The following is a 25,099-nucleotide window of genomic DNA, read 5'->3' as shown; positions in this document are numbered from 1 at the left end:
AAACTCGGTCTGAATCATGCTCCCAGACTGAAACTCTGTCTGAATCATGCTCCAAGACTGAAACTCTGTCTGAATCATGCTCCAAAGCTGAAACTCTGTCTGAATCATGATCCAAGACTGAAACTCTGTCTGAATCATGCTCCCAGACTGAAACTCTGTCTGAATCATGCTCCAAAGCTGAAACTCTTTCTGAATCATGCTCCAAGACTGAAACTCTGTCTGAATCATGCTCCAAAGCTGAAACTCTTTCTGAATCATGCTCCAAGACTGAAACTCTGTCTGAATCATGCTCCAAAGCTGAAACGCTTTCTGAATCATGCTCCAAGGCTGAAACTCTTTCTGAATCATGCTCCCAGACTGAAACTCTGTCTGAATCATGCTCCAAGGCTGAAACTCTGTCTGAATCATGCCCCAAAGCTGAAACTCTGTCTGAATCATGCTCCAAAGCTGAAACTCTTTCTGAATCATGCTCCAAGGCTGAAACTCTTTCTGAATCATGCTCCAAGGCTGAAACTCTTTCTGAATCATGCTCCAAGACTGAAACTCTGTCTGAATCATGCTCCAAAGCTGAAACTCTGTCTGAATCATGCTCCAAAGCTGAAACTCTGTCTGAATCATGCTCCAAGACTGAAACTCTGTCTGAATCATGCTCCAAGACTGAAACTCTGTCTGAATCATGCTCCAAAGCTGAAACTCTGTCTGAATCATGCTCCCAGACTGAAACTCTGTCTGAATCATGCTCCAAGACTGAAACTCTTTCTGAATCATGCTCCAAAGCTGAAACTCTTTCTGAATCATGCTCCAAGACTGAAACTCTGTCTGAATCATGCTCCAAAGCTGAAACTCTTTCTGAATCATGCTCCAAGACTGAAACTCTGTCTGAATCATGCTCCAAGGCTGAAACTCTGTCTGAATCATGCTCCAAGGCTGAAACTCTTTCTGAATCATGCTCCAAGACTGAAACTCTGTCTGAATCATGCTCCAAGGCTGAAACTCTGTCTGAATCGTGCTCCAAAGCTGAAACTCTTTCTGAATCATGCTCCAAGACTGAAACTCTGTCTGAATCATGCTCCAAAGCTGAAACTCTGTCTGAATCATGCTCCAAGACTGAAAATCTGTCTGAATCATGCTCCAAGGCTGAAACTCTGTCTGAATCGTGCTCCAAAGCTGAAACTCTTTCTGAATCATGCTCCAAGACTGAAACTCTGTCTGAATCATGCTCCAAAGCTGAAACTCTGTCTGAATCATGCTCCAAGACTGAAAATCTGTCTGAATGATGCTCCAAGGCTGAAACTCTGTCTGAATCATGCTCCAAAGCTGAAACTCTTTCTGAATCATGCTCCAAGGCTGAAACTCTTTCTGAATCATGCTCCAGGGCTGAAACTCTTTCTGAATCATGCTCCAAGACTGAAACTCTGTCTGAATCATGCTCCAAAGCTGAAACTCTGTCTGAATCATGCTCCAAAGCTGAAACTCTGTCTGAATCATACTCCAAGACTGAAACTCTGTCTGAATCATGCTCCAAGACTGAAACTCTGTCTGAATCATGCTCCAAAGCTGAAACTCTGTCTGAATCATGCTCCCAGACTGAAACTCTGTCTGAATCATGCTCCAAGACTGAAACTCTGTCTGAATCATGCTCCAAAGCTGAAACTCTGTCTGAATCATGCTCCAAGACTGAAACTCTGTCTGAATCATGCTCCAAAGCTGAAACTCTTTCTGAATCATGCTCCAAGACTGAAACTCTGTCTGAATGATGCTCCAAGGCTGAAACTCTGTCTGAATCATGCTCCAGGGCTGAAACTCTTTCTGAATCATGCTCCAAGGCTGAAACTCTGTCTGAATCATGCTCCAGGGCTGAAACTCTTTCTGAATCATGCTCCAAGACTGAAACTCTGTCTGAATCATGCTCCAAAGCTGAAACTCTGTCTGAATCATGCTCCAAGACTGAAAATCTGTCTGAATCGTGCTCCAAAGCTGAAACTCTTTCTGAATCATGCTCCAAGACTGAAACTCTGTCTGAATCATGCTCCAAAGCTGAAACTCTTTCTGAATCATGCTCCAAGACTGAAACTCTGTCTGAATGATGCTCCAAGGCTGAAACTCTGTCTGAATCATGCTCCAAAGCTGAAACTCTTTCTGAATCATGCTCCAAGGCTGAAACTCTTTCTGAATCATGCTCCAGGGCTGAAACTCTTTCTGAATCATGCTCCAAGACTGAAACTCTGTCTGAATCATGCTCCAAAGCTGAAACTCTGTCTGAATCATGCTCCAAAGCTGAAACTCTGTCTGAATCATACTCCAAGACTGAAACTCTGTCTGAATCATGCTCCAAAGCTGAAACTCTGTCTGAATCATGCTCCAAAGCTGAAACTCTGTCTGAATCATGCTCCAAAGCTGAAACTCTGTCTGAATCATACTCCAAGACTGAAACTCTGTCTGAATCATGCTCCAAGACTGAAACTCTGTCTGAATCATGCTCCAAAGCTGAAACTCTGTCTGAATCATGCTCCAAAGCTGAAACTCTGTCTGAATCATACTCCAAGACTGAAACTCTGTCTGAATCATGCTCCAAGACTGAAACTCTGTCTGAATCATGCTCCAAAGCTGAAACTCTGTCTGAATCATGCTCCAGGGCTGAAACTCTTTCTGAATCATGCTCCAAGACTGAAACTCTGTCTGAATCATGCTCCAAAGCTGAAACTCTGTCTGAATCATGCTCCAAGACTGAAACTCTGTCTGAATCATGCTCCAAAGCTGAAACTCTTTCTGAATCATGCTCCAAGACTGAAACTCTGTCTGAATGATGCTCCAAGGCTGAAACTCTGTCTGAATCATGCTCCAGGGCTGAAACTCTTTCTGAATCATGCTCCAAGGCTGAAACTCTGTCTGAATCATGCTCCAGGGCTGAAACTCTTTCTGAATCATGCTCCAAGACTGAAACTCTGTCTGAATCATGCTCCAAAGCTGAAACTCTGTCTGAATCATGCTCCAAGACTGAAAATCTTTCTGAATCATGCTCCAGGGCTGAAACTCTGTCTGAATCATGCTCCAAGACTGAAACTCTGTCTGAATCATGCTCCAAAGCTGAAACTCTGTCTGAATCATGCTCCCAGACTGAAACTCTGTCTGAATCATGCTCCAAGACTGAAACTCTGTCTGAATCATGCTCCAAAGCTGAAACTCTGTCTGAATCATGCTCCAAGACTGAAACTCTGTCTGAATCATGCTCCAAGACTGAAACTCTGTCTGAATCATGCTCCAAAGCTGAAACTCTGTCTGAATCATGCTCCCAGACTGAAACTCTGTCTGAATCATGCTCCAAGACTGAAACTCTGTCTGAATCATGCTCCAAAGCTGAAACTCTGTCTGAATCATGCTCCAAGACTGAAACTCTGTCTGAATCATGCTCCAAGACTGAAACTCTTTCTGAATCATGCTCCAGGGCTGAAACTCTTTCTGAATCATGCTCCAAGACTGAAACTCTGTCTGAATCATGCTCCAAAGCTGAAACTCTTTCTGAATCATGCTCCAAGACTGAAACTCTGTCTGAATGATGCTCCAAGGCTGAAACTCTGTCTGAATCATGCTCCAAAGCTGAAACTCTTTCTGAATCATGCTCCAAGACTGAAACTCTTTCTGAATCATGCTCCAAGACTGAAACTCTTTCTGAATCATGCTCCAAGACTGAAACTCTTTCTGAATCATGCTCCAGGGCTGAAAAACTCTGTCTAGCTATTCAGAAAGAGATTCTAAGAACAGTTCCAAACATTCTGTGAAACCAAGGAGTGTTTCAAGTGTTGCTTCACCCCCAGACTGTGTTGCCCCCAATGCAGCTTATTCAGACACTGCCTATGTTAATATTCATGCTTTTGAGAATGTTTTTTCTGAACCTGCTCCTCTGCCTCACTGTGTTCTTGTTCCCAGGGCAGCTCTGGTCCAGTCTTCCCCTGCACCCGTACCAGCTTGTTAGGTGGGGACAGCAGCTGCCCAGCCATTGCTGGTGTCTGTACTGTCTCCTAGGGCGAGGGAGGCCGTGAACCAGCTCACTCCTCCAACTGTACCTACTCCTCGGGTGGGAGTGGCTGGTGTCTGTTCGTCCCTGGCACCTCTTCATGGTTCCCATTGCCCTCTGGGATCCACAGGTACTTGTAGCTGTCCTCTATGTCTGCCTTCTGGTAGTTCGATCCCCTCAGTTCTGACTACCTTCCCTCTCTTTCTTATCATCCGACTACACTTCTCCAGCCTGAACAACACTCCAATGTCATTGCTGTATAGCCTGGTAGTGTGGATCAGTGAATCGATGTCTCGTTCACTCTTGGCATACAGCTTGATGTCATCCATGTAGAGGAGGTGGCTGACAACTGCTCCGTTCTGTAGTCGGTATCCGTAGCCAGTCTTGTCAGTGATCTCACTGAGGGGGTTCAGGCCTCTGCAGAACAGCAGTGGGGACAGAGCATCTCCTTGGTAGATCCCACACTTGATGCTGGCTTGTGCTATGGGCTTGAGGTTGGCCTCCAGTGTTGTACGCCACATCCTCACTGAGTTCCCTATGAAGGCTCTTAGGGTCCTGTTGATTTTGGCATTCCAGGATCCAGCTGTGGGGCATTGAATTATAGGCCTTCTTGTAATCAATCCAGGCAGTGCACAGGTCGTTCAGCCTGATCTTACAGTCTCAGGCGACTGCTCGGTCTACCAGTAACTGGTGTTTTGCGCCTCTGGTATTCTTGCAAATTCCTTTCTGTACCCTGCTCATTTATTGAACCATGTGCCTGTTCATCTTAGCTGCTATGATGCCCGACAGGAGCTTCCATGTGGTGCTGAAGCAAGTTATTTGCCGGTAGTTTGATGGTACCGGTCCTTTCTTGGGATCCTTGAGGATCAGGACTGCCTTCGGTTAGCCGTTCCGAGTGTCTCTCGTCAACTAGCAGCTGGTTCATTTGTGCTGCCAGACGCTCGTGGAGTGCAGTCAGCTTCTTTACCCAGTAGGAGTGAACCATGTTAGGGCCTGGTGCTGTCCAACTCTTCATATTGGAGACCCTTTCTTGGATGTCTGCCACTGTCATGGTTACTGGACCCTGTTTGGGGAGGTTGCTGTGCCACTGAGCATTGCCGTTATGGGTTGCGTCCTTCTCCCATATGCTCTTCCAGTATTGCTCCGTCTCCAGCCTTGGTAGTGCTGTTCTCTTATTGTTCCCTTGCCACTGAGAGTACACCTTTGCTGGTTCAGTGGAGAACAGCTGGTTTATTCTCCTACCTTCGATGTCTCTGGTGAACCTCTTCAAGCGGCTGGCCAAGGCTGTGAGTCTTTACTTGGCAGCTTCCAAGGCCTCAGGTATGGACAGCTTGCTGTACTTTTTACGCACCATCTTTTAGTATTTACTCGGGATGGGATGGCCTTCTTTTCTTGAATTGTAAGGTTGAACAGAAGTTCTTGCACTGGTGAGGACAGCTGACACCTTCAGTCTGATTTTCTCTGCTTACAGTTGTTAGTTTACTAATCCTTATCTGAAATACATGCTGGATTAAGCAGGGATAGCTCAGTAGGTAGAGTGGTTGCCCCATGATCGGAAGGTCAGGGGTTCGATTCCCCTTAACAGCTACCCTGAGGTACCCCTGAGCAAGGTACCGTCCCTACACACTGCTCCCCGGGCGCCCAATGGCTGCCCACTGCTTCACTGAGTGAATGGGTTAAATGCAGAGAGCAATTTCCCCACGGGGCTCAATAAAGTACAATAATGTACACACTTTCTTCTTCTAAAATAAAAATATCAGTCAGTAGTTGAATCCAAAAACCATTCTGTAGATTCCAGATGGTACTCACATTATATCTCAATCTATCTATATCTCTACTTAAAAATAATTTAAATATGTTTACAAGGGCAGACGTTCCATCTCAAAATATGCACAATCTACTGATATTTTGGAGGGTTGTGGGGTCACATTTGCTCAATACAGCATAGAATTTGAATAAAAATGGCATTTTCTTCATTTTTGTGACTAAGAAATTCATTGTTAAATTCAACTATGAGCTATTCAGAAATCATTGCTAGTTGTAATTTGCATTTATTTACTTCTGCAGTTAAAAAAATTAAAAAAAAATGTGTATTCAAATGGGGGAGTTCTCAAAAGCCCTGGACTTTTTTTAAAGCTAGAAATACTTGTGAGTCTAAAAATAGATTAAACGCAGTGTTGAGGTTGACAATTTCAGCATTTACATGGATGTTAAGATGTGATTACTTTATCTGAAGTCACCACTAAATTAGTTACAAAGTCTAAAAAATGAGATAGAAAATCTACAGTGGGGCAAAAAAGTATTTAGTCAGCCACCGATTGTGCAAGTTCCCCCACTTAAAATGATGACAGAGGTCAGTAATTTGCACCAGAGGTACACTTCAACTGTGAGAGACAGAATGTGAAAAAAAAATCCATGAATCCACATGGTAGGATTTGTAAAGAATTTATTCGTAAATTAGGGTGGAAAATAAGCTCTCTGCAGGTCATTCACCAGGTCCCCCCGTGTGGTTCTGGGATACACTATTTTTTTTTCACATTCTGTCTCTGTTTCTGCCTATCAAACTGTTCCCACCTCCAGGAGACGTAACAGATCATTTAAAACAAATGCTTGACAGCGGCATTATTTGACCGTCTTGTTTCTGCAGGAAAAGCGTGTGGTCTCAGGTTCTGTGTTGTGGAAAGCTTAATGATGTCACCAGATAGGATATATATGCCCTTTTAATGATGCACTTGAAAGCCTGAGATATGCCTGCTGGTTGTCCACACTTGATGTGGCCAAAGGAACAGAAGGTTAATCCAGAAGATCATCACAAAAATGCTTTAAAAAAGGATTGTTTGAATTTAATGTTTGAATTTCTGTCTGTAAAATGTACTTTCTAAAGATTGGTGGATTTCATACTTGCAGATTTGCAGTGGACACTGTGTTTGATGTACTTTGATGATATTATGTTTGGACGCACATTTCAGCAGCACCTGGTCTGGTTGGACAAGGTATGTGCAAAGCTTCTGCACGCCAATTTGAAAATCAAACCCTGTAAATTTGATTTTGTTTACTACTTGGCACATGTCATGTCCCATGCAGAGGGGTTAAGGCAGACCCTGGTAAGGGGGCTGCAGTCAGTAATTTAAGTTTAATATCCTACTGATGCGAAGCATTTTTTAGGGACTAGTGATAGTCAACAGGTAATAAAGGTAAAATGAAGGTGGTGAAGTGAAGGTGGATGAGTTTAAATATCTGGGGTCAACTATCCAAAGCAACGCACGGTGCATGAGACAGGTGACGGGCAGGATCAAGGGGGTGGAGATGAGTGTCGATGATGGGCGATTTGTAACAAAAGGATACCAACAAGAGTGAAAGGGAAGGTTTACAAGATTGTAAGAGACCTGCTATGATGTATGGTTTGGAGACGTAGCACTAACAAGAAGATGGGAGGCTGAGGTGCAGTTGGACAGAATAGCTTGCTAATTTTTAGTATAAGAAAATATATTGTCCAGGCGAATTAATGCAAAAGCATCCAAAATGGGATGGATGCTGTTTCTGCTAACAGGACCAGGTCTGAAGTTTCCCAGTTATCTGTAAAGCACATATAGTTTTTTGGACACTGTGCAGGCAGCCAGCAATTTAATGAGAACAGAGCTCATTATTAACTAAAAGACTAATTACTAACTAGTCTACTAACTACTGGTCAGGCAGATTGCATGCAAATGCAATCCTTTCAAGGTTACCTGCTTATGGTGATCCAAAGAAAGTGAGGCTGGAGCCACACATTTTAATGGCGCGAGCACATCCCAGCTGCCATAAGGCAAGAGACGGGGTACACCCTGGACGGGTCGCCAATCTGTCGCAGGGCTAACGCAGAGACAGACAACCATTCACACCTATGGGTAATTTAGGATCACCAATTAGCTAACCCCACTAACTGCATGTCTTTGGACTGTGGGAGGAAGGGTTAGGGATAGGTGAAGGTGGACCACCGCATGTCCCCTTAAAGAAAAAAGACCTTGAGCAGTTCAGCTGTTGCCACTGGAAACTCCTCATGTCATCAGAGGGCTCCTATTTCATCTCGGGATTATCAGACGTAGTAACTTGTAAAGAGGGTAATGTGACTGGGATGAAGCCTGAACTCACCATCGTTGGGATACATTGGTCCAGGACTAATGATTGATATCAAGTGTGGCTTTCTGTGTAGCTAATGAGACTACAGATCTTGATTATGGATGAGCAATGGGCATTTAGTGTGTGTGTGTGTGTGAGCTGCAGGACGTTGCGTGGCATAGGCGCGTTCATCATTCATCATCATGAGTTGTGCCGCCAGGAAAGTTGACAGATAGCAAGGGGGTTAGCTGTTCGAGTGCTAGGAGGGGAGGTTTGCTGGCTTCTTTAGCTAGTCCAGCCCAATCAGAGGAAAGTGAGTTGTGTCATTGCTCCTCAATGTGCTGTGGCCTTGAACGCTGCAGCCATTAATTAATGTGTGGCTTCCTGTGCACGCCAGTGGAGTGAGAGGGCCCCACGAGCCCAGACCCTGGGATGGGGTCTCAGTGTCTCTCTTTTAATTTTAGAGATGGATATTTTTATTTCCCCTCCCACTTCCACCCGATGAACCCTTTTTTGAACAGTTGGAAAGTTTAACGTCACATTCAGTGTAATCACTGTTTATTCTGTCAACAAATACAACGCAGCTCTAAACCTGTAAACTGCTCGTAATAGCACCGAAACATTTATGCTGGTGTAATTCTCGGGTACGATTATCTGGTGCTACGTTGCTTTTAAAGTCTCGATCTGGACTAATAAAAGACGGAAGGAAAAGATCTACAAATGAAAATCAGATTGTTCCGATTTTGCAGAACTGCAATGTGTTTGCAAATTATTATTAATTACTTACATTATTTAAAATACAGTCTTGTTGACTGACTACTGGACAATGTGTTGTGCTACATACGTTACCTGCTTTCTCAGGTTTTTTGGACGCTGAACAGTTGCTATTTTTGAGAATGTGTAAAACTCCCCTCTTAGCCATTGTATGAAGCTGAGAGGCCAAGACCATGCATCCTCAATCAATTTCCCAGGCTGTAGTTCTGCAACCCAGCTTGCAAAACCCAGGTCCCCTTTAGTCGCTCCCTTTTCATCCTCCTTTTACCTTTGTCAAACAATGGATCCTTCCCTATTTCACACTGAATCCCCCAAACACTGTGTGAATAAAGTTAGTCCAACATGCAGCCCTAAACCCACCCTGAGACTGCTGCGGGCAGCCACACTCACAGAATTGTGTGTTAATAGTCCAATTAGATAATTGCCATCTTTCACTCCTTTTCCTCTCTGTTTCCCATAAAGGCATGAATGGCACTCAGGGAGGGGGGCAGCCTGAAGAGGGCTTCTGGCCAGCTAAGGTGACAAGAAGGGCCAGAGAATGTTCCTTGCACTAGCCCGCTGGTTTGAATTGAATCTTTGTGGCCTAATCAATGGTCTTATTGGATTACTGGCCACTGCTGTGTTCAGAGATATTGTTTCACTGACAATGAAAACAGCAAAGAGTTGGTGGCTGGGTGGGTGGGTAGTGGGTTGGAAGGCGAGTGGTGGAGAGAGGTAGGGGCCATTTCAGGGGTATGCGTGCATGAGAGAGAGCGTAGGCAGCCGAAGCACTAATGACAAGTTTTGTTCCCCTTTTTTGTCTCCTTCAAATATGCAGGTTAAGATTGCGAGAGCTGAAGATGGCTTTTAGGGTGCAATCATTTGAATACTGAAGGACCTCGCTGGGCTTTTCTCTTTGACCGAATCACATGATGACACAGGAAACTTAAACACAATTCTCATTTAAGAGGAGCCCAGCATTGTTGTGGTGATCCGGCTGGCTAAGTCATCATTGCCTTCATAAATTTTGCTATGTGTGGATTTTTTCATTACCCTTTGTTAGCTATCTCTCTCACACTCTGTCTCCCTCTCTGGCTCACTCCCAGTTTCTCTTGCCTACAACAGCGTAGTGACAAGATCTGCACGTTGCAGAATTCCACTGATTGGAGAGAAAGCCAACGGGAAAAATGAGATCAAAGTTCACTGACAGGCTGCAGCAACAAGGTACGCTGTAAAAAGTCAGTGGGACAAAATAACCAGCCGCGTTCTGGCACCGGAAGAACGACGTGTCCGGGAACTTTTTTGGGCTCCGGTCGACTCGTACCTCTGCGATTGTGTGCGGGAGGCTTGGTTGCGAGACAAGACCAATCATTTGTCTTGATACCCTGCACTGAGAGCAGGCAAACTGAGGGGGACGGAACGAACAAACCCCTCTATCAAGACCTGATCTATTTCCCCAAACAATTTTGTGTATTCATGAGGTTACGCAAATGTGGAGGCAGCAAAATTACCGTAATCAATTGAAACAGGCAGTGCGCATCCATGGCTCTGATTATTTGGAGATCATCTATCAGCCTGATGGCTGTGTAACGAGGAAAGGGGGGCATTGAATTACTATTGAGATTTACTGAGAAGTCCATGATCATTGGGCAAGGGAGTTTGGTCAGTGATAATAGGACTCCTTGGTCTGGCGGCGGCGGAAGTATTTCTCCAAACATTAGATAGCTGACTCTGCACTGCTGAAAGGTGCTGTTTTGAAACTAAAACCCATAGTGTCCGGACAGGCTGGTGAGCTGCATTCTCCATAATCTCCTTTTCCCCCCACCTGACAAAGGAAAATCAGAGGTGGACGAGCGGCGGCTCTAAGAGGATAAACTGAGCATGGAGGTCAGATACAACCAAGAGACTGAAGGGATGGTGCTGAAGAATGGACTAAAGGAGGGGAAAGATGGCAAGGACTCCCAGGGCAGCCTGACCAAAAGCTTCCTCAAGGACCAGCAGGACTCCTTTGCCCCCTCCGGGACCGTGGACACTTGTGACAAGAACAGAGGGAGCACAGGAGACCCAGACTACTGTCGGAGAATACTTGTTCGAGGTAATGTTCGTCCTTTGATTTCTAAGCTGTTATCAGTCTGTCGCACTCAGATGCATTTGACAAATTTGAAAAATGAGATTATCTTGAAAAAAAGTTGTAAAACAAGCTCCGTAATGTCACAGTGTGGTCGTTTAGTTCATTAAGAGGACGCCGACCGCTCATCAGCCTTTGTAGATCGGAAGCACTTTACTGAACTTTAAGCCTAACACCAGAAGGTTTTTCTTTTTTAAAATATAGTTTGATAAACTCACTTCTTCTTATTTTATTGCTCCAGGATTAAAAATGTAAGAGAACTGAATTATCTGCTGTGTTACATGCACATGCTTTTTTAAGACAATGACAAAACGTTTAGAATTAATATTTTAACATTAATTATTGCAACGATTTTAGGATTTGCTGTTAAAATAAGCAGATTTAAATGTGCCTTCCCAGGTATATCCCCTATATTTTCAGAGTTATAAAGATGAGTAATCAGAGGGAAAATACGCACACACTTTGTTATTATTGCTATTTAACATCAACAAATGATGCATCGCATTAAATGCATGAGAGAACAGCTAAGAGTGTCACTGTGTGTTTTCTGTCACGAGTGTTGGAAAACAAATAATAAATATAATACCTACACAAAACCACTTGTTTAATAAATGTAAAAAAGCACATTAAGGTTTTCAATTAAAATATTTTACTCTATAAATAAAATTATACAACAATTATTTATTCATTTTTTCACAGCATAATCTGAAATAATAGAAAACATAAGCAGACTGTAAAGATATGTTTTATTCTTTTGTCTTTTGTGCAGGGTCGTGTGAATGAAAAATAAATAGGCTCACTTTGATTTAATGTTTTTTATTATAAACTTAAATTAAATGTTCAGTTTTCTGCAAAGCATTTCACAGTCACACTGATGAAAAGAAATCATTTGGAGTACGTCACACTTCAATGTTACTCCGAATGCACCTCCACTCCTGTGGCTTTATGAAATATGATTCTAGTAATAATAAATCAAATTATATTAATAACTGAGATGATGTCAAATCTGTCTTCATTGTGTCCTGTTGCCTCTGTGAATTATTTTGCTGCTTGTTGCAGATGCTAAAGGCTCCATAAGAGAAATCATCCTGCCCAAAGGTTTGGACTTGGACCGGCCGAAGCGTACCCGCACCTCCTTCACTGCAGAGCAGCTCTACCGTTTAGAGATGGAGTTTCAGAGGTGTCAGTATGTGGTTGGAAGGGAACGCACAGAATTGGCCCGTCAGCTCAACCTCTCTGAAACTCAGGTATGCACCCAGCAACGCCGCCATGGATTTAAACAAAGTGTCTTTATGCACTGAACCATCAGCTTTTTCCTGTTAGCGTTTCAGCACGTAGGAAGGTGGATGTAACCACATAATTAAATTAATTTCAGTTCATTTTCAAGCACATGAAATTATAACATTAATTATGACTCAGAGGCCATTTACTGTTTATTTAAGTTGGAATTTTTTTGTGTTTTAAGGAGATATTTTTACACATAATTACACTTTGATTGTGAAACATGATTTTCATGCTGGTCACTGGTTTGCATGCTTCATGGAAAAAAATCTTCAACCCACAGTAACCATTAAAAATCATATCTAAGCAGTTGTAACTTACTGTTTTAGAGAGACCCCAAAAACATTTGATTTGAGCTTCTAATAAAAAATGAAATTCAAATAGAGCAATCCTGTGTTTACTGTCTGACTGAGATGTGTGCTGGCCGTAGGAAAGCTCACGATTTGTCTTCATGCTGTACGTGTGGGGTCAGCACAGGTTCATGTAGTGGGTGAACTGTGTTTGCTCTTTGTACCAGATTCCACAGCGAGTCACTCCGGCGATCCCAGCCTGTTTCAGCGCCTGTGGCTCGTCTCTGGGATTTTTAACACCGGTGCTGTCGGGACCTCAGTTTGCACTTTGTGTTAATGTGGTTTTTGCCACAGCTGAATGAACTTGACCTTGAGAAAAGGCCGGCAAGAGGTCATAATTAGACACAACTAACAGCAACGGCTGTGCATATTTTAACCTAGCTGTGTGTTAACATTTTAAATGTTTTACATTTTCATTAGAGCAACACAACCACTGTTCCCCACGCGCAACTATTCATTTTCTCATATAAACGTCAGACAGAAAACGAACTTATCAATGCTTAGTTTTCTGGAATGAGACTCGGCTGTGTGCAGCAGTTTGAAGCTCCAGTTTCACATCTTTGCACTGAGTCCACTCAGGACACCACCTTGTTCAGTCTTTATGTTGTGGACGGAGATTATTGGACAGAGCAGTGGCGTTTCTTCACTTTGTGTAAAGAATTAACCCACAGACTATAGCGAGGAGGGAAAGTATTCACGTGTGGAGTAGCACCAGGACTGAGCTGGGCGCTTGCTGATGATTGGTACGTGTATATTTTGCTCCTTACTAAAATAGTCTCATGTTTCGGCTACATTTCATATTTTAAATTATACGGCTTATTAAAACGGAACTATTAAAATGTCACATTAAATAAAATGATGGATAAAAGAAATGTAAATATAATAAAAATGGACGAAAGGCGTAATTTATTGTGAAAGTACAACAGCGAGCCTATATTAAGCACCGTGAGGTAAATATAAATACATAAATAAATAAATACATAAATATTTATTTATTACATAAACATTTTATTTAATAAATCATAAATCAAAATGAATTAAAAATGGAATACTTGCTAGTTTAACCAGTTACAGCAGTAATATCCTCAGGCATGGAAATACATTTTTCCTGCTGCAGATTTCACTTTCACAGTTTTCAATAAATCTCTAAAATGTTAGAAATATATTTTATTATGACTAATTTATTTAATTCAAATTAAGTTGAACATTTTCTGTTCATCACATATTATTTTTAAGGGGCAAAAAGTGTCACTGTCAAATATTACATTTAAGATTTCTTTCATTTGTCTGAGGATATTTCGCGAAGTTTCGCCTTCATTTCCAGGGTCGGTGAATCCTGTGGTGGTAATAAAAGAAGTCGCTGAAGTCATTGCAGTTAATTATCCCCACTCTGAGTGAAGATACAGAGAAACAAGTATGGAGCAGGTTTACTGTGAATGTGGTATTCAGGCTTTTGTTTCCATAGAAATATGTTGAGATTTTAAGCTCTTAATGTTAATAGGAGGCTATTTTAAAGAACACAAATGCTGACGAGTCACGTTCAGAATTGAGCAGCTGGTTATTAATCTTTGTGGGTCATTTATTTTCCAATAAATAACATCGCAGCGCAGCAGTCAAACATAATGGGCAGATTCCCATGTTTTTGTTCACCGATGGCTCTGTTGGGTCGTGTGTGGTTTGTGCCACGTTTGACTGAATCACCTGTCGGTTAGTCTGCATGACTGAATGGAGTCACTGTATTTTGTGGTCATTGTCTGTGCTTATTAAAATGTCTGCACTTATATGGCTGTTACACTTTAGCACGGCTGTAACGCTGCATCTGCACGGGGGAAGGGAAGGCAGCTGCCGCTGTACTCTGTGCAGACGAGCTGTTTTAGACTTCACACAGCAGATATCAGTGAATATTAGTCTTTCTTTCATTTTATACCAGCACACAATATTTATATATTCATGCACAGGATTTGGATCTGTGAGCATGCGCTCTACGTATAGCACAGCCACAGAGGAACTGCATATGATTATTATTTCTCAGAAGGCTCTCTCTTTTGTGTTTGAATCTAGGTGAAAGTCTGGTTCCAGAACCGCCGTACTAAGCAGAAGAAGGACCAGGGGAAGGACTCTGAGCTGCGTTCGGTAGTTTCAGAAACAGCAGCCACCTGCAGTGTCCTCAGACTGCTGGAGCAGGGCCGGCTGCTGACGCCTCCCGGCCTGCCGGGCCTCCTGCCTCATTGCGGCGGCGGCACTCTGGGCTCTGCCCTGCGGCCGCCCTCCATGGCCATGGCCAGCAACGGCAGCAGTAGCAGCAGCAGTAGCGGAGGAAGCACCGGCACAGCAGGCGGCAGCCCCCCGCTACCCGCCGTCACCAGCTCAGGGACAGTGGCAAGCTTGCAAAGCTCACCGGCAGCTCACAGCCTTTTCAGCTTCCCTATGCCCTCCTTACTCAGTGGCGTCGCCACCCGCATTTCCTCCAACCCCCTCTCCATGGCGGGCTCCCTGGCTGGAAACCTGCAGGAACTTTCTGCTCGCTACCTGAGTTCCTCTGCCTTTGAGCCTTACTCGCGGACCAATGGCAAAGAATCCATGGACAAGAAAATCCTGGAATAATGTTTTTACATAGACGGAGTCCTGTTTCCTCAGGACACGTGCCGGTTATTTTCCTTGGCTGTTATTGTCATTTTCTGGTTTCGAGCTGTCTCTTCATGTGTCTGTGTCATGTTTTGTAGCAGTTCATGTATTCCAGTTGCGCATCTGGCGCCTTGTACAAGGAAGCAAACATAAGCTCGTCTTAACAAAGAAAAGGTGGCAGTGGGGAGATTTTGCACAAGAAGTTCATAAAGGACTTTATAAAAGAGAATTAGAGAGATATACACTGGGAGAGTACTAACAGATGTCTTTCTGTTAATAAACAAATATTTAGTCCAAAAACCAACTATATACTGAAGCGCGTAGAGAATACAGCTGCTACTGTGGTGCATACAGGCTACGGCAGGGCGCTGAAGACTGGTGACGAGAACTGTAAAGTTATGGTGATGTTGTTGAACTGTGTTCTTTGATTGTGATGGGTAGGTGCGTGTCAGAGCAGTGAGTAGATATAGACAAACAACATGAGACGTCAAACACCTGAGCAGCAGTTTGTGTCATCCTGATAATTCAGCGCTTTTAAAATTTTACCTTAGCAAGGCCAATTTCCTGAAATAGAATTAAAGAAGGGGTCGAGTGTGCGATTACAGGCCAGAGTGAAACCCAGGCGATCAGAGATGCAGATGTGTCATAAGAGCATCTTTTGTAAATCTGTATTATCTTTGAACCAAAACAGAATCCCGAACAATGTCGTCATACAGCATGAGAGCTGTTCACACACACACACACACACATATATATAAGTGTGTGTGTGACTGTAATTCCACTACGAGTTCTCCAGGTTCTGGTGTACAGTTTCTGTTGCGTGTTGGAGCTGAGCACAGGTACGAGCTACTGAAAGGGAGAAAAGGCTTTTCAGCTGAAACTGTTTGCTTTGTTGAACGCTACAAGGTAACAGCTTTTTCAGTCATTAAGACAACCTTTCCTGTGCAAAATTTCTTAAATCCACAGCCTTCAGAAAAGATTAAGGCCGATGATTCTTGTGGAGACTGAATGAAATTATTGTAGTACTCAAGTACTGGAAATGCAAAATGTACCTTAAAGTTGTTATTTTATTGTAAATTATTTACTTCTGTAATTAATAGATTATTAGTATATCTGGAAAATAATGAATGAATGAATGTATTAGCAGGGTTGAGGATTCAATCAAAAGCTCTTTGGTGCTGTTGTTGTGAAATATCTTGAAATTTGTGAAACGTGTGGTTCAAATGTTGATATATATTATGTATACGGCTGCAGACAAAGACAAGTGTGTTTTTTTCTTCCATACATGTTGCTATAAATTAAGTTATGATAAATCTCATGACTGTCATACCTCCTCTACACGCGCCTGATGTGATGCTTGCTGATGTTGTTCCCACTCATCCTTTGACTGGAGGGAACAAAAGCTATGAAGCAACACAGTGGACTAACGTGTTGCAGTGACAGTGTAATTTTATTAGGGCTGTACAGCTATTTATATAAGCAAACGTTTTATTAATTTTGTACAAAAGATATCAGAAACAGTAGAAAAAACTGCCTTTTTTCCTTTTTCCAAACTCTAAAACAATGAAATCAACAAAGGCCGGAGCAGACGGCGGAGGCAGGATCTTCTTGCTGCGAGGCAGCAGTGCTAACCACCGTCCCACCATGCTGCCCCGGCTCCTACGTTCTCCCTGTGGGTTCTCTCCGGGATAATGGTGCCAGTTCAGTTCAGACATTCGTTTCACTTTTCACAAATGTGAGTTTCTGTATTTTCTGACTAAAATCTACACAACAAAAGGAAACAGTTGACTAGAGCGTTCGTTTCCACATCTGGTTCGCCCTTTTGTTTTCCTGTGAACTCGAAACAATAACCTTTAGGGCTAGCAGCCAGTATCCTGTTTTTCACCTGCTCCACCAACTAATGAGTCGGCTGGACGGGAGAGCTGCAGCGTTCACCCAGTCCTCCAAACACACTTTAACAAACTCCTCCTAAAAGTTTCTCTCAGTCTAATTTCAAGTTATTTTCAGTAAATTTGAAGAAAACAAAATTTGCATAGAATCGTGTTTTTAGTCATTTAACACATTTGCATAAATGAATATTAGAAATAAAAGGGAAACTTCCAAAGACCTCTTGTAATCATTGGTCTCGCTCTCTGTTAGTGAAAACACGGCTAAAACGTCTTGAACCTCGACAACTGTCGATAGCAATGAAGACTCATAATAATATAACGGTCGTGTTTTATAATTTAACGTTAACATAGCAGCACACAGTGGCGGTTTGTCAGACGACTCTGAGAACTCTTAGTTTGTTTGTTCTCTTCTGAGTTCAGCCCTGCTTGTTTCTGCAGAACAATAACACCAGACATGTAAAACTGAGGCTTTTTGTTCGCAGAGCCAAAGAAACCAATCCTTCCCACTGTGTCTTGGGAATCTCTCCAGAGGAAAAAATAAAGGTTACATTTATGCCTCCTATGCCTCTCAACCCCATTCTGGAGGCCCCCATCCATTCTCTCCCTTCACCCTTAGTCCAATTAGAAGAAGGTCGGGGAGGTTTTTGTAAGTGTGCTGGGTTGTTGAAGGGGTATCTGTGTTTTTCATGTGCAGACCACCAACATATTTTCTCTCATTACATCGTCCTGTCTTTAAACTCAGGTCTTAGGAGATGACAGAAAACCTACATTCTGTCCAGTATTCAGTATCTGTATTTCGCCCTCGGTTAAGCTAGTACATCCCACTATTCATCACTCACTGAAGACAAAAACAACAGCCCCCGGTTGCTTTTCAGGCTGGCGAAGAGTCAGAGCACTAGCCAAATATTTCTATAACATTAACTCGTAATGACTCCTTGAATTTCTTTACAAATAAAATTTTAAATTATTCCTACCTGTCCCACAGACGTATCATTAAGTACAACTTTAAAACTATTCATATTTATTTAGACTTTTTTCTCTCTGATTGATGTTCCTCAGTTAACCTCAATTAATACTTCCTCCCAACCATCTGCATGTCTGAAGCACATTTCAACATAATCACTCAAACGGTAAATGGTCTGTATTTGTATCGCGCTTTACACATCCAGTCATCCACCCATTCACACACTGGTGATGGCAGCTACATTGTAGCCACAGCCACCCTGGGGCGCACTGACAGAGGCGAGGCTGCCGGACACTGGCGCCACCGGGCCCTCTGACCACCACCAGTAGGCAAAGGGTGAAGTGTCTCGCCCAAGGACACAATGACCGAGACTGTCCGAGCCGGGGCTCGAACTGGCAACCTTCCAATTACAAGACGAACGTCCAACTCTTGAGCCACGATCGCCCCTGAAGTCCAAAGAAATCCTACCATTAATTAATGCTTTGATTTTAAATATGATCAATCTATCTCTGTTATTGAGGGGTACGCACCACAAGCCTTTAGGTGGCAGTAAATAAAACAATATTTAAAACGCCAGCCTTGGACCCAGCTGTCTAACTGATCATCTGAAGAGGAATGGCTCATTCAGAATTCATCACGGTATAGAAACAGCAGCAGTGAAGGTGAAACATGATCTTCTGATGGCCACCATGCTGGCCTTGCTCCAGCATCTGTGTTACAGGACAGGTAAAACGATCCCTCGTTAAACTCAGAGCAGGGGTTTCCTGAGTCTGGATATGTTCGTGTGGCGTCTTGCCAAACCACTTCAATCTACGTAACGTCAAGTTGAGCGCTGTGATTAAGTTGCACTTCTTCAGTTTTTTCAATTTATTTCAATTCCATTCACTTTTAATGTCATAGAACCAAAGCACAAAATTGCCTGGAGGTGCTTTAGAGCAGCAGTCTCCAACCTTTTTCGCACCACGGACCGGTTTATGCCCAACAATATTTTCACTGACCGGCCTTTAAGGTGTCGCGGATAAATACAACAAAATAAAACCAGTACCGGTACCGAAAAAAAGAAGATTTATTCATAACACACGTGGAAAGACCCAGGAAAACCGAGTTAACGATAAAATCGATAACAAAATAACGCTGAAAACCGATAAAAACCCTGAAAACTAAACATTTCACACCTGAGCCTCAACTCTCGCGGCCCGGTACCAAACGACTCACGGACCGGTACCGGTCCGAGGCCCGGGGGTTCGGGACCGCTGCTTTAGAGCCTACAATAACAGAAAATCCCAGCAATCACATGACCCCCTAGGAACCAACACTTGGCAACCGTGGGAAGGAAAAACTCCCTGAGCCGCCAGCTGGGGGTGAGGGGAGGATACAGGACAAAAACACACTGTGTAGAGAGATTAATAATAACTAATGATTAAATGGATTTGTTGTTGTTAAAAAGCTGAGTGGAGAAAAAACATGCATCATGGAAAGCCCCAGCAGAGACTAGGCCTATTGCAGCATAACTATGGAAGGACTCGGGTCACCTGATCCAGTCCTGACTATATGCTTTAGACAAAAAGAAAGTTTCAAACTCAGTGTTGAAAGCAGAGAGGCTGTATGTCTCCCAATGTCTCCTGAATCCAAGCTGGGAGCTGATTCCACAGAAGAGGGGCCTGAAAAAGTCGAGTAAGCCAGCATTCTGAGAGTGAAGTGCTCTATTAGTGCAATATGGTACTATGGGGTCTTTAAGACAGGCTTGCGCATTATTATTGAAGAGCTTGTGTGTGAGGAGAAGGATGTAATTTCTTGATTTAACAGGAGCAGCCAATATGGGAGAGATATGCTATCAGTACTCTCGCTATAATCAACAGAAGGCTTTTTAGGTCATTTTTAGGTCGTTGTTAGGGCAGCCTGCTAATAATGAATTGCAGCTGTAGAGCCTAGAAGGAATAAATGCACTTTTCAGGCATCACTCTATGGCTACGTTCACTCTGCAGGCGAAAGCGCATCAAATCCGATTTTTCTGACCCTCTGCGACCCATCTATCCCATCATGGTGTGACAGTGTGAACGGCACAAATCCCATATCTTCAAATCCGACCGGGGTCACCGTCGTATGTGGTGCTGAATCAGATACATATCTGATGTTTCAGAAAGCGGCTGCTGTTTGATGGTCATGTCGCATTAAATCCATCTTTTACGTCACTGACACAAGACAGACGCTAATTATCAGCGCCGGAGAAGACATCACGAACGCTTCCTGACCATCCGGTGAAACTGTTGGGAAGACAACGCTGGAGAAACGTGAACATTTTCTTTGTTCTGTATAATCTGCAGATTCTGACAGAAATCTGCAGCTATCCTTCAAAGCACCGCTCCTCTAAAACAGCAATAAGGATAATTATTAGGTTATTTACATTATTATGTCAATAAATAAAATAACTTAAAGCAAAAATTGGGAAACGTAAAGTCTGAAGTCTTTATATTAAGGCCATCAGTCAAACATACTGTTGCTCTGGGTCTAAACAGAGCGCGTTGTGTGTGACGTCTTATTTTGCGCATGCGGCCGCTTTGAGCGTTCACACTAGAGCGCGTTTGCTGTCGCATTTTATTTGTGGTGTGAACAAGCAGACAAAAAAATCAAAAAATCTGAATTGAGCATTAAGACCTGCAGAGTGAACGTAGCCTAAGATACGACATAAGATAAGATAAGACTTTATTGATCCCACAGCGGAGAAATTCTTGCTGTAGACTGGTTTTTCTTATTTCAAAGATAATGTGCAAATGGAAGTCCTACATGTTTCTTTAATATGCACAATGAATGACATACCCTGGTAACAAACAATTCACAGCGTTACTGGAGGCCGAGGTAATGCCATCCAGAGTAAGAATCTGCTTAGATACCATATTTCTAAGCTTTTCAGGGCCGAGTACAATAACCTCAGTTTGATCTGAATTAAGAAGCAGAAAGTTAGCGGCCATCCAGGTCTTTATGTCTTTAAGACATTCCTGCAGTTTAACTCATTGGTGTGTGTTATCTGGCTTCATGGACAGATAGAGCTGGGTGTCATCTGCATAGCAGTGTAAATGTATGCTATGTCTTCTAATGATACTGCCTAAGGGAAGCATGTATAATGTAAACAGAATTGGTCCTAGCACTGAACCCTGTGGAACTCCATAATTAACCTCAGTGTGTGAAGAGGACTCTCCATTTACATGCACAAACTGGAGTCTATTAGATAGATATGATACAAACCACTGCAGTGCAGTGCCTGTAATACCTACAGCATGTTCTAATCGCTCTAATAGGATATTGTGGTCGACAGTATCGAACGCTGCACTGAGGTCTAGCAGGACAAGCACAGAGATGAGTCCACTGTCAGAGGCCATAAGAAGATCATTTGTAACCTTCACTAAAGCTGTTTCTGTGCTGTGATGAGCTCTGAAACCTGACTGAAACTCTTCAAATGAACCATCCCTGTCAGTCAGCTGTTTTACAACTACTCTTTCAAAAGCTTCTGAGATAAGAGGAAGATTGAAGATTGGCCTAAAATTAGCCAAGGAGGTCAAGTGATGGACTATAATTTCACAGGAGCAGCAGCAAGCCCATGTCCAAGCCTTGTTACAGCAGCCGCAGTTAGCCTGCTCCTCGCTCAGACTGACCCAGAGCCACAGCTAGAGCAACCAGAGACAACCTTGTACCCTGTGCAGCCCCCGCTCCACCCGAGCCAGCAGTCACCGGTCCAGCAGAGCGAGAGGTCATCACTCCGTCATGTGATCCCACATCGCCTGAACCAGAGATATTGTAAATGATGCCCTACCAGTGCTGGGGAGTAACAGAATACAGGCCTGGACAAAATTCTTGGTACCCTTCAGTCACTGAAAGAAAAACTCATAATGCTCACAGAAATAACGTTAATCTGACAAAAGTATAAATAAATACAAATTCGATGAATGTTTACCAATGAAAGTCAGACATTGCTTTTCAACCATGCTTCAATTATTTAAAAAAAAATGAATGAAACAGGCCTGGACAAAAGTGATGGTACCCACAACTTAATATTTTGTTGCACAACCTTTTTAAGGCAATCACTGCAATCAAACGATTCCTGTAACCGTCAATGAGACTTCTGCACCTCAGCAGGTATTTTGGTCCACTCCTCATGAGCAAACTGCTCCAGTTGTTTCCGGTTTGAAGACCACCTTTTCCAGACGGCATGTTTCCGCTCCTTTCACAGATGCTCAATAGGATTGAGGTCAGCGCTCATGGAAGGCCACTTTAAAATAGTTCAATGTTTCCCTCTTAGCCATTCTTGGGTGTTTCTGTGTGTTTTGGGTCATTGTCCTGTTGTAAGACCCCTGACCTGCGACTGAGACCAAGCTATCTGACACTGGCCTGCACATTTCTCTCTAGAATACCTTGATAGTCTTGAGATTTCCTTGTACCCCTCACAGATTCAAGACACCCAGTGCCAGATGCAGCAAAGCAGCCCCAGAACATAGCCGAGCCTCCTCCATGTTTCACAGTAGGGACAGTGTTCTTTTCTTGATAGGCTTCATTTGTCTGTCTGTGAACAGCTGATGTGCTTTGGCAAAAAGTTCAATTCTGGTCTCATCTGTCCACGGGACATTCTCCCAGAAGCTTTGTGGCTTGTCAACATGTAGTTTGGCATATTCCAGTCTGGCTTTTTTATGATTTCTTTTCAACAATGGTGTCCTCCTCGGTCGTCTGCTATGTAGTACAAACAACGACGGATGGTGCGATCTGACACTGATGCTTTCTCTGCTCCATGTTCGGTGTAACTGTAACTTCGGTCGTTGCTGTGCTTTTTGGAAGTCGAATTTCCCAGAGGAACCCACCCGAGGGATTAATAAAGTTCTATCTTATCTTATCTTATGTTGAGTGTGGTACACACCATGTCACCAAACAACACAGTGACTACCTGGAGCCCTATCCGGTTGTTCAGTGATGACGCGACGAATCCTACTTCCGGGTCTAAAGTAGTCTGCGTTTAATATGGCTTTTGTGTTGTTAACATGTTTAATGTTATGTATTTTCTTCTATTTGATCTCAAAAAGCTCCTAAAACAATCAGCGATCACTGTTGACCTCCCTCGGCTTTTATTACCGCTAATCATTTATTTAAGCTCAGTTTTTAAAACCTTAGGATGTAACTACAGCCCAGCCCATGCAGCAGTATATGAATGACTAACCTCGTATTGTGGATGGATTATCTCAGTTGTTCTCCTGGCTGAAGTTTGGTCCGTTTACAGCATCCTGCCATGCGATTACATTTGTTCCTGACCACCGAGAACACTCACAGTAACTTTTATCAAGTGGAAAAAAAGTTAGCTTGTTTATATTATGCTAACATAGCTGTGTCGCTAGCGGTCACGTAGCACATCATTATATACCAGCTAGCCAAACTTCAGTAACCCTACAAACGTCACTGCTGTTTAGTTTTCTGTCTTCATTTATGCTGGAAGTGATAGCAGAGCTGTACGTTTTCATTTGTTTCCAAAACCCTGCAGTCAGGACATGCTATATTGTATTCAGATAGAAGCTAGCGAGCTAACTCCCTGCTAACTTCTAACTCCGTTAAATGTCATAAATTCCGTTTTCATGGATGCCTGGATGTTAAACTCAATTGTTACACCTGGTAGAGCAGAACGCTGATCATTTTTATTAAAGATGAAAGAATTTAGACAGTTTTTCAACTCTCAGTAATGCCATAGTGATCGTTTGATATATGGACCTGCAGCGGAGTTTAGACCCAGACATGGCTAGTGACGTCAGACTGAACAACCGGATATATAGGCCCACTGACTGATTACAAGATTGTAGACACCTGTGATGCTGATTAGTGGACACACCTTGGATTAACGCGTCCCTTTGGTCACATTGTCTGTGAAGGTTCTCAGTCATCCAGGTCATCGTAGAAAGCACAACATCCCGGTGTATTTCAGACCCAGCAACACGCTCAGACAAAATATGGTTCACCCGAAAGACAAAACGCCAAAACACAGACTTAACAATGTGGTGTATGCTGTACAGTGCAGCGAGGAATGCCCAGACCTCTACATTGGAGAGACCAAACAGCCACTTCACAAGCGCATGGCACAACATAGAAGAGCCACCTCCACAGGACAAGACTCAGCAGTCCATCTGCATCTTAAGGATAAAGGACACTCTTTCGAGGATGCCAATGTTCACATTTTGGACAGAGAGGACAGATGGTTTGAAAGAGGAGTGAAAGAAGCATCTATGTCCACTGTGAGCGACCATCTTTGAACAGAGGCGGGGTTTACGACACCAACTCTCTGCCATCTATAATCCAGTTTTGAGATCCTTCCCAGACGCCTTAACGCCCACTCACATCCTGGGCCATCTGACCTCAGGACATCACATGATAAGGTGGGGCCAGGTTTCACAATGAACACACCCGAAACTCTGGCTGACCCACGCCCAGTTTCACACCTTGGCTCATGTGATTAGAGGATCATCAGGGGGTCCTTTTGTCCCTCTGTGGGGGGTCACTCCCACTAGGTTTATATCTGGGACTCTCCACCATTTGACCTTAGAACTGAAGAAGCTTCTCGGATGAGAGGTGAAACGTCTTCAAGTAACTTAAAGAAGTCCAGACGCTTTTCTTTGCAAGCTCCTTTGACTTTGGTCACATTATTTTCAGTATTTTCTAGGGGTACCATCATTTTTGTCCAGGCCTGTTTCATGCATTTATTTTTTAAATAATTCCCTTGAAGCATGATTGAAAAGCAATGTCTGACTTTCACTGGTAAATATTTATAGAATTTTTATTTATTATTACTTTGTGACCATTGTGAGTTTTTCTTTCATTGACCGAATGGTACCAACAATTTTGTCGAATAGTTTCTACACGAGATCGCTGCAAAAAGTGCAGCCTTACCTAATGTCCACCTACTGTTACTAATTTATATTAAGATTTTAACATCTGGTTGGTGTTGGTGTGGAGAGTAACCTACAGTAATAG

General features: G+C 43.1%; 2 protein-coding genes across 2 annotated transcripts in view; both read left to right on the top strand.

Annotated features, from left to right (window-relative positions):
• Window positions 1–25,099, top strand: part of hspa12a (heat shock protein family A (Hsp70) member 12A) — a 373,254-nt gene that overhangs the window by 120,470 nt on the left and 227,685 nt on the right. The gene's annotated exons all lie outside the window — the stretch shown is intronic.
• Window positions 9,984–16,494, top strand: vax1 (ventral anterior homeobox 1). The gene is made up of 3 exons (XM_086257990.1): window positions 9,984–10,961; window positions 12,054–12,241; window positions 14,687–16,494. The coding sequence occupies exons 1-3, from the start codon at window positions 10,748–10,750 to the stop codon at window positions 15,227–15,229; spliced, it is 945 nt and encodes a 314-aa protein (XP_086114116.1). The 5' UTR covers window positions 9,984–10,747; the 3' UTR covers window positions 15,230–16,494.

This window comes from Aulonocara sp. 'chitande type north' Nkhata Bay, linkage group LG13 (genome assembly GCF_057382095.1).
Source record: "Aulonocara sp. 'chitande type north' Nkhata Bay isolate Kocher_YH1m ecotype deep benthic linkage group LG13, A_spYH_male_GT1.1, whole genome shotgun sequence".
NCBI classification, from domain to species: Eukaryota; Metazoa; Chordata; class Actinopteri; order Cichliformes; family Cichlidae; genus Aulonocara; species Aulonocara sp. 'chitande type north' Nkhata Bay.
Note: the sequence above shows the minus strand (reverse complement) of the source record. Positions and strands in the feature narration are given on the sequence as shown.

Excerpts from the sequence above, each read along its gene's own strand:
- vax1 (XM_086257990.1), top strand. The coding sequence starts at position 10,748 with ATGGAGGTCAGATACAACCAAGAGACTGAAGGGATGGTGCTGAAGAAT. Across the intron at positions 10,962-12,053 it reads TCGGAGAATACTTGTTCGAG|ATGCTAAAGGCTCCATAAGA; the intron begins GTAATGTTCGTC and ends TGCTTGTTGCAG. Across the intron at positions 12,242-14,686 it reads TCAACCTCTCTGAAACTCAG|GTGAAAGTCTGGTTCCAGAA; the intron begins GTATGCACCCAG and ends GTTTGAATCTAG.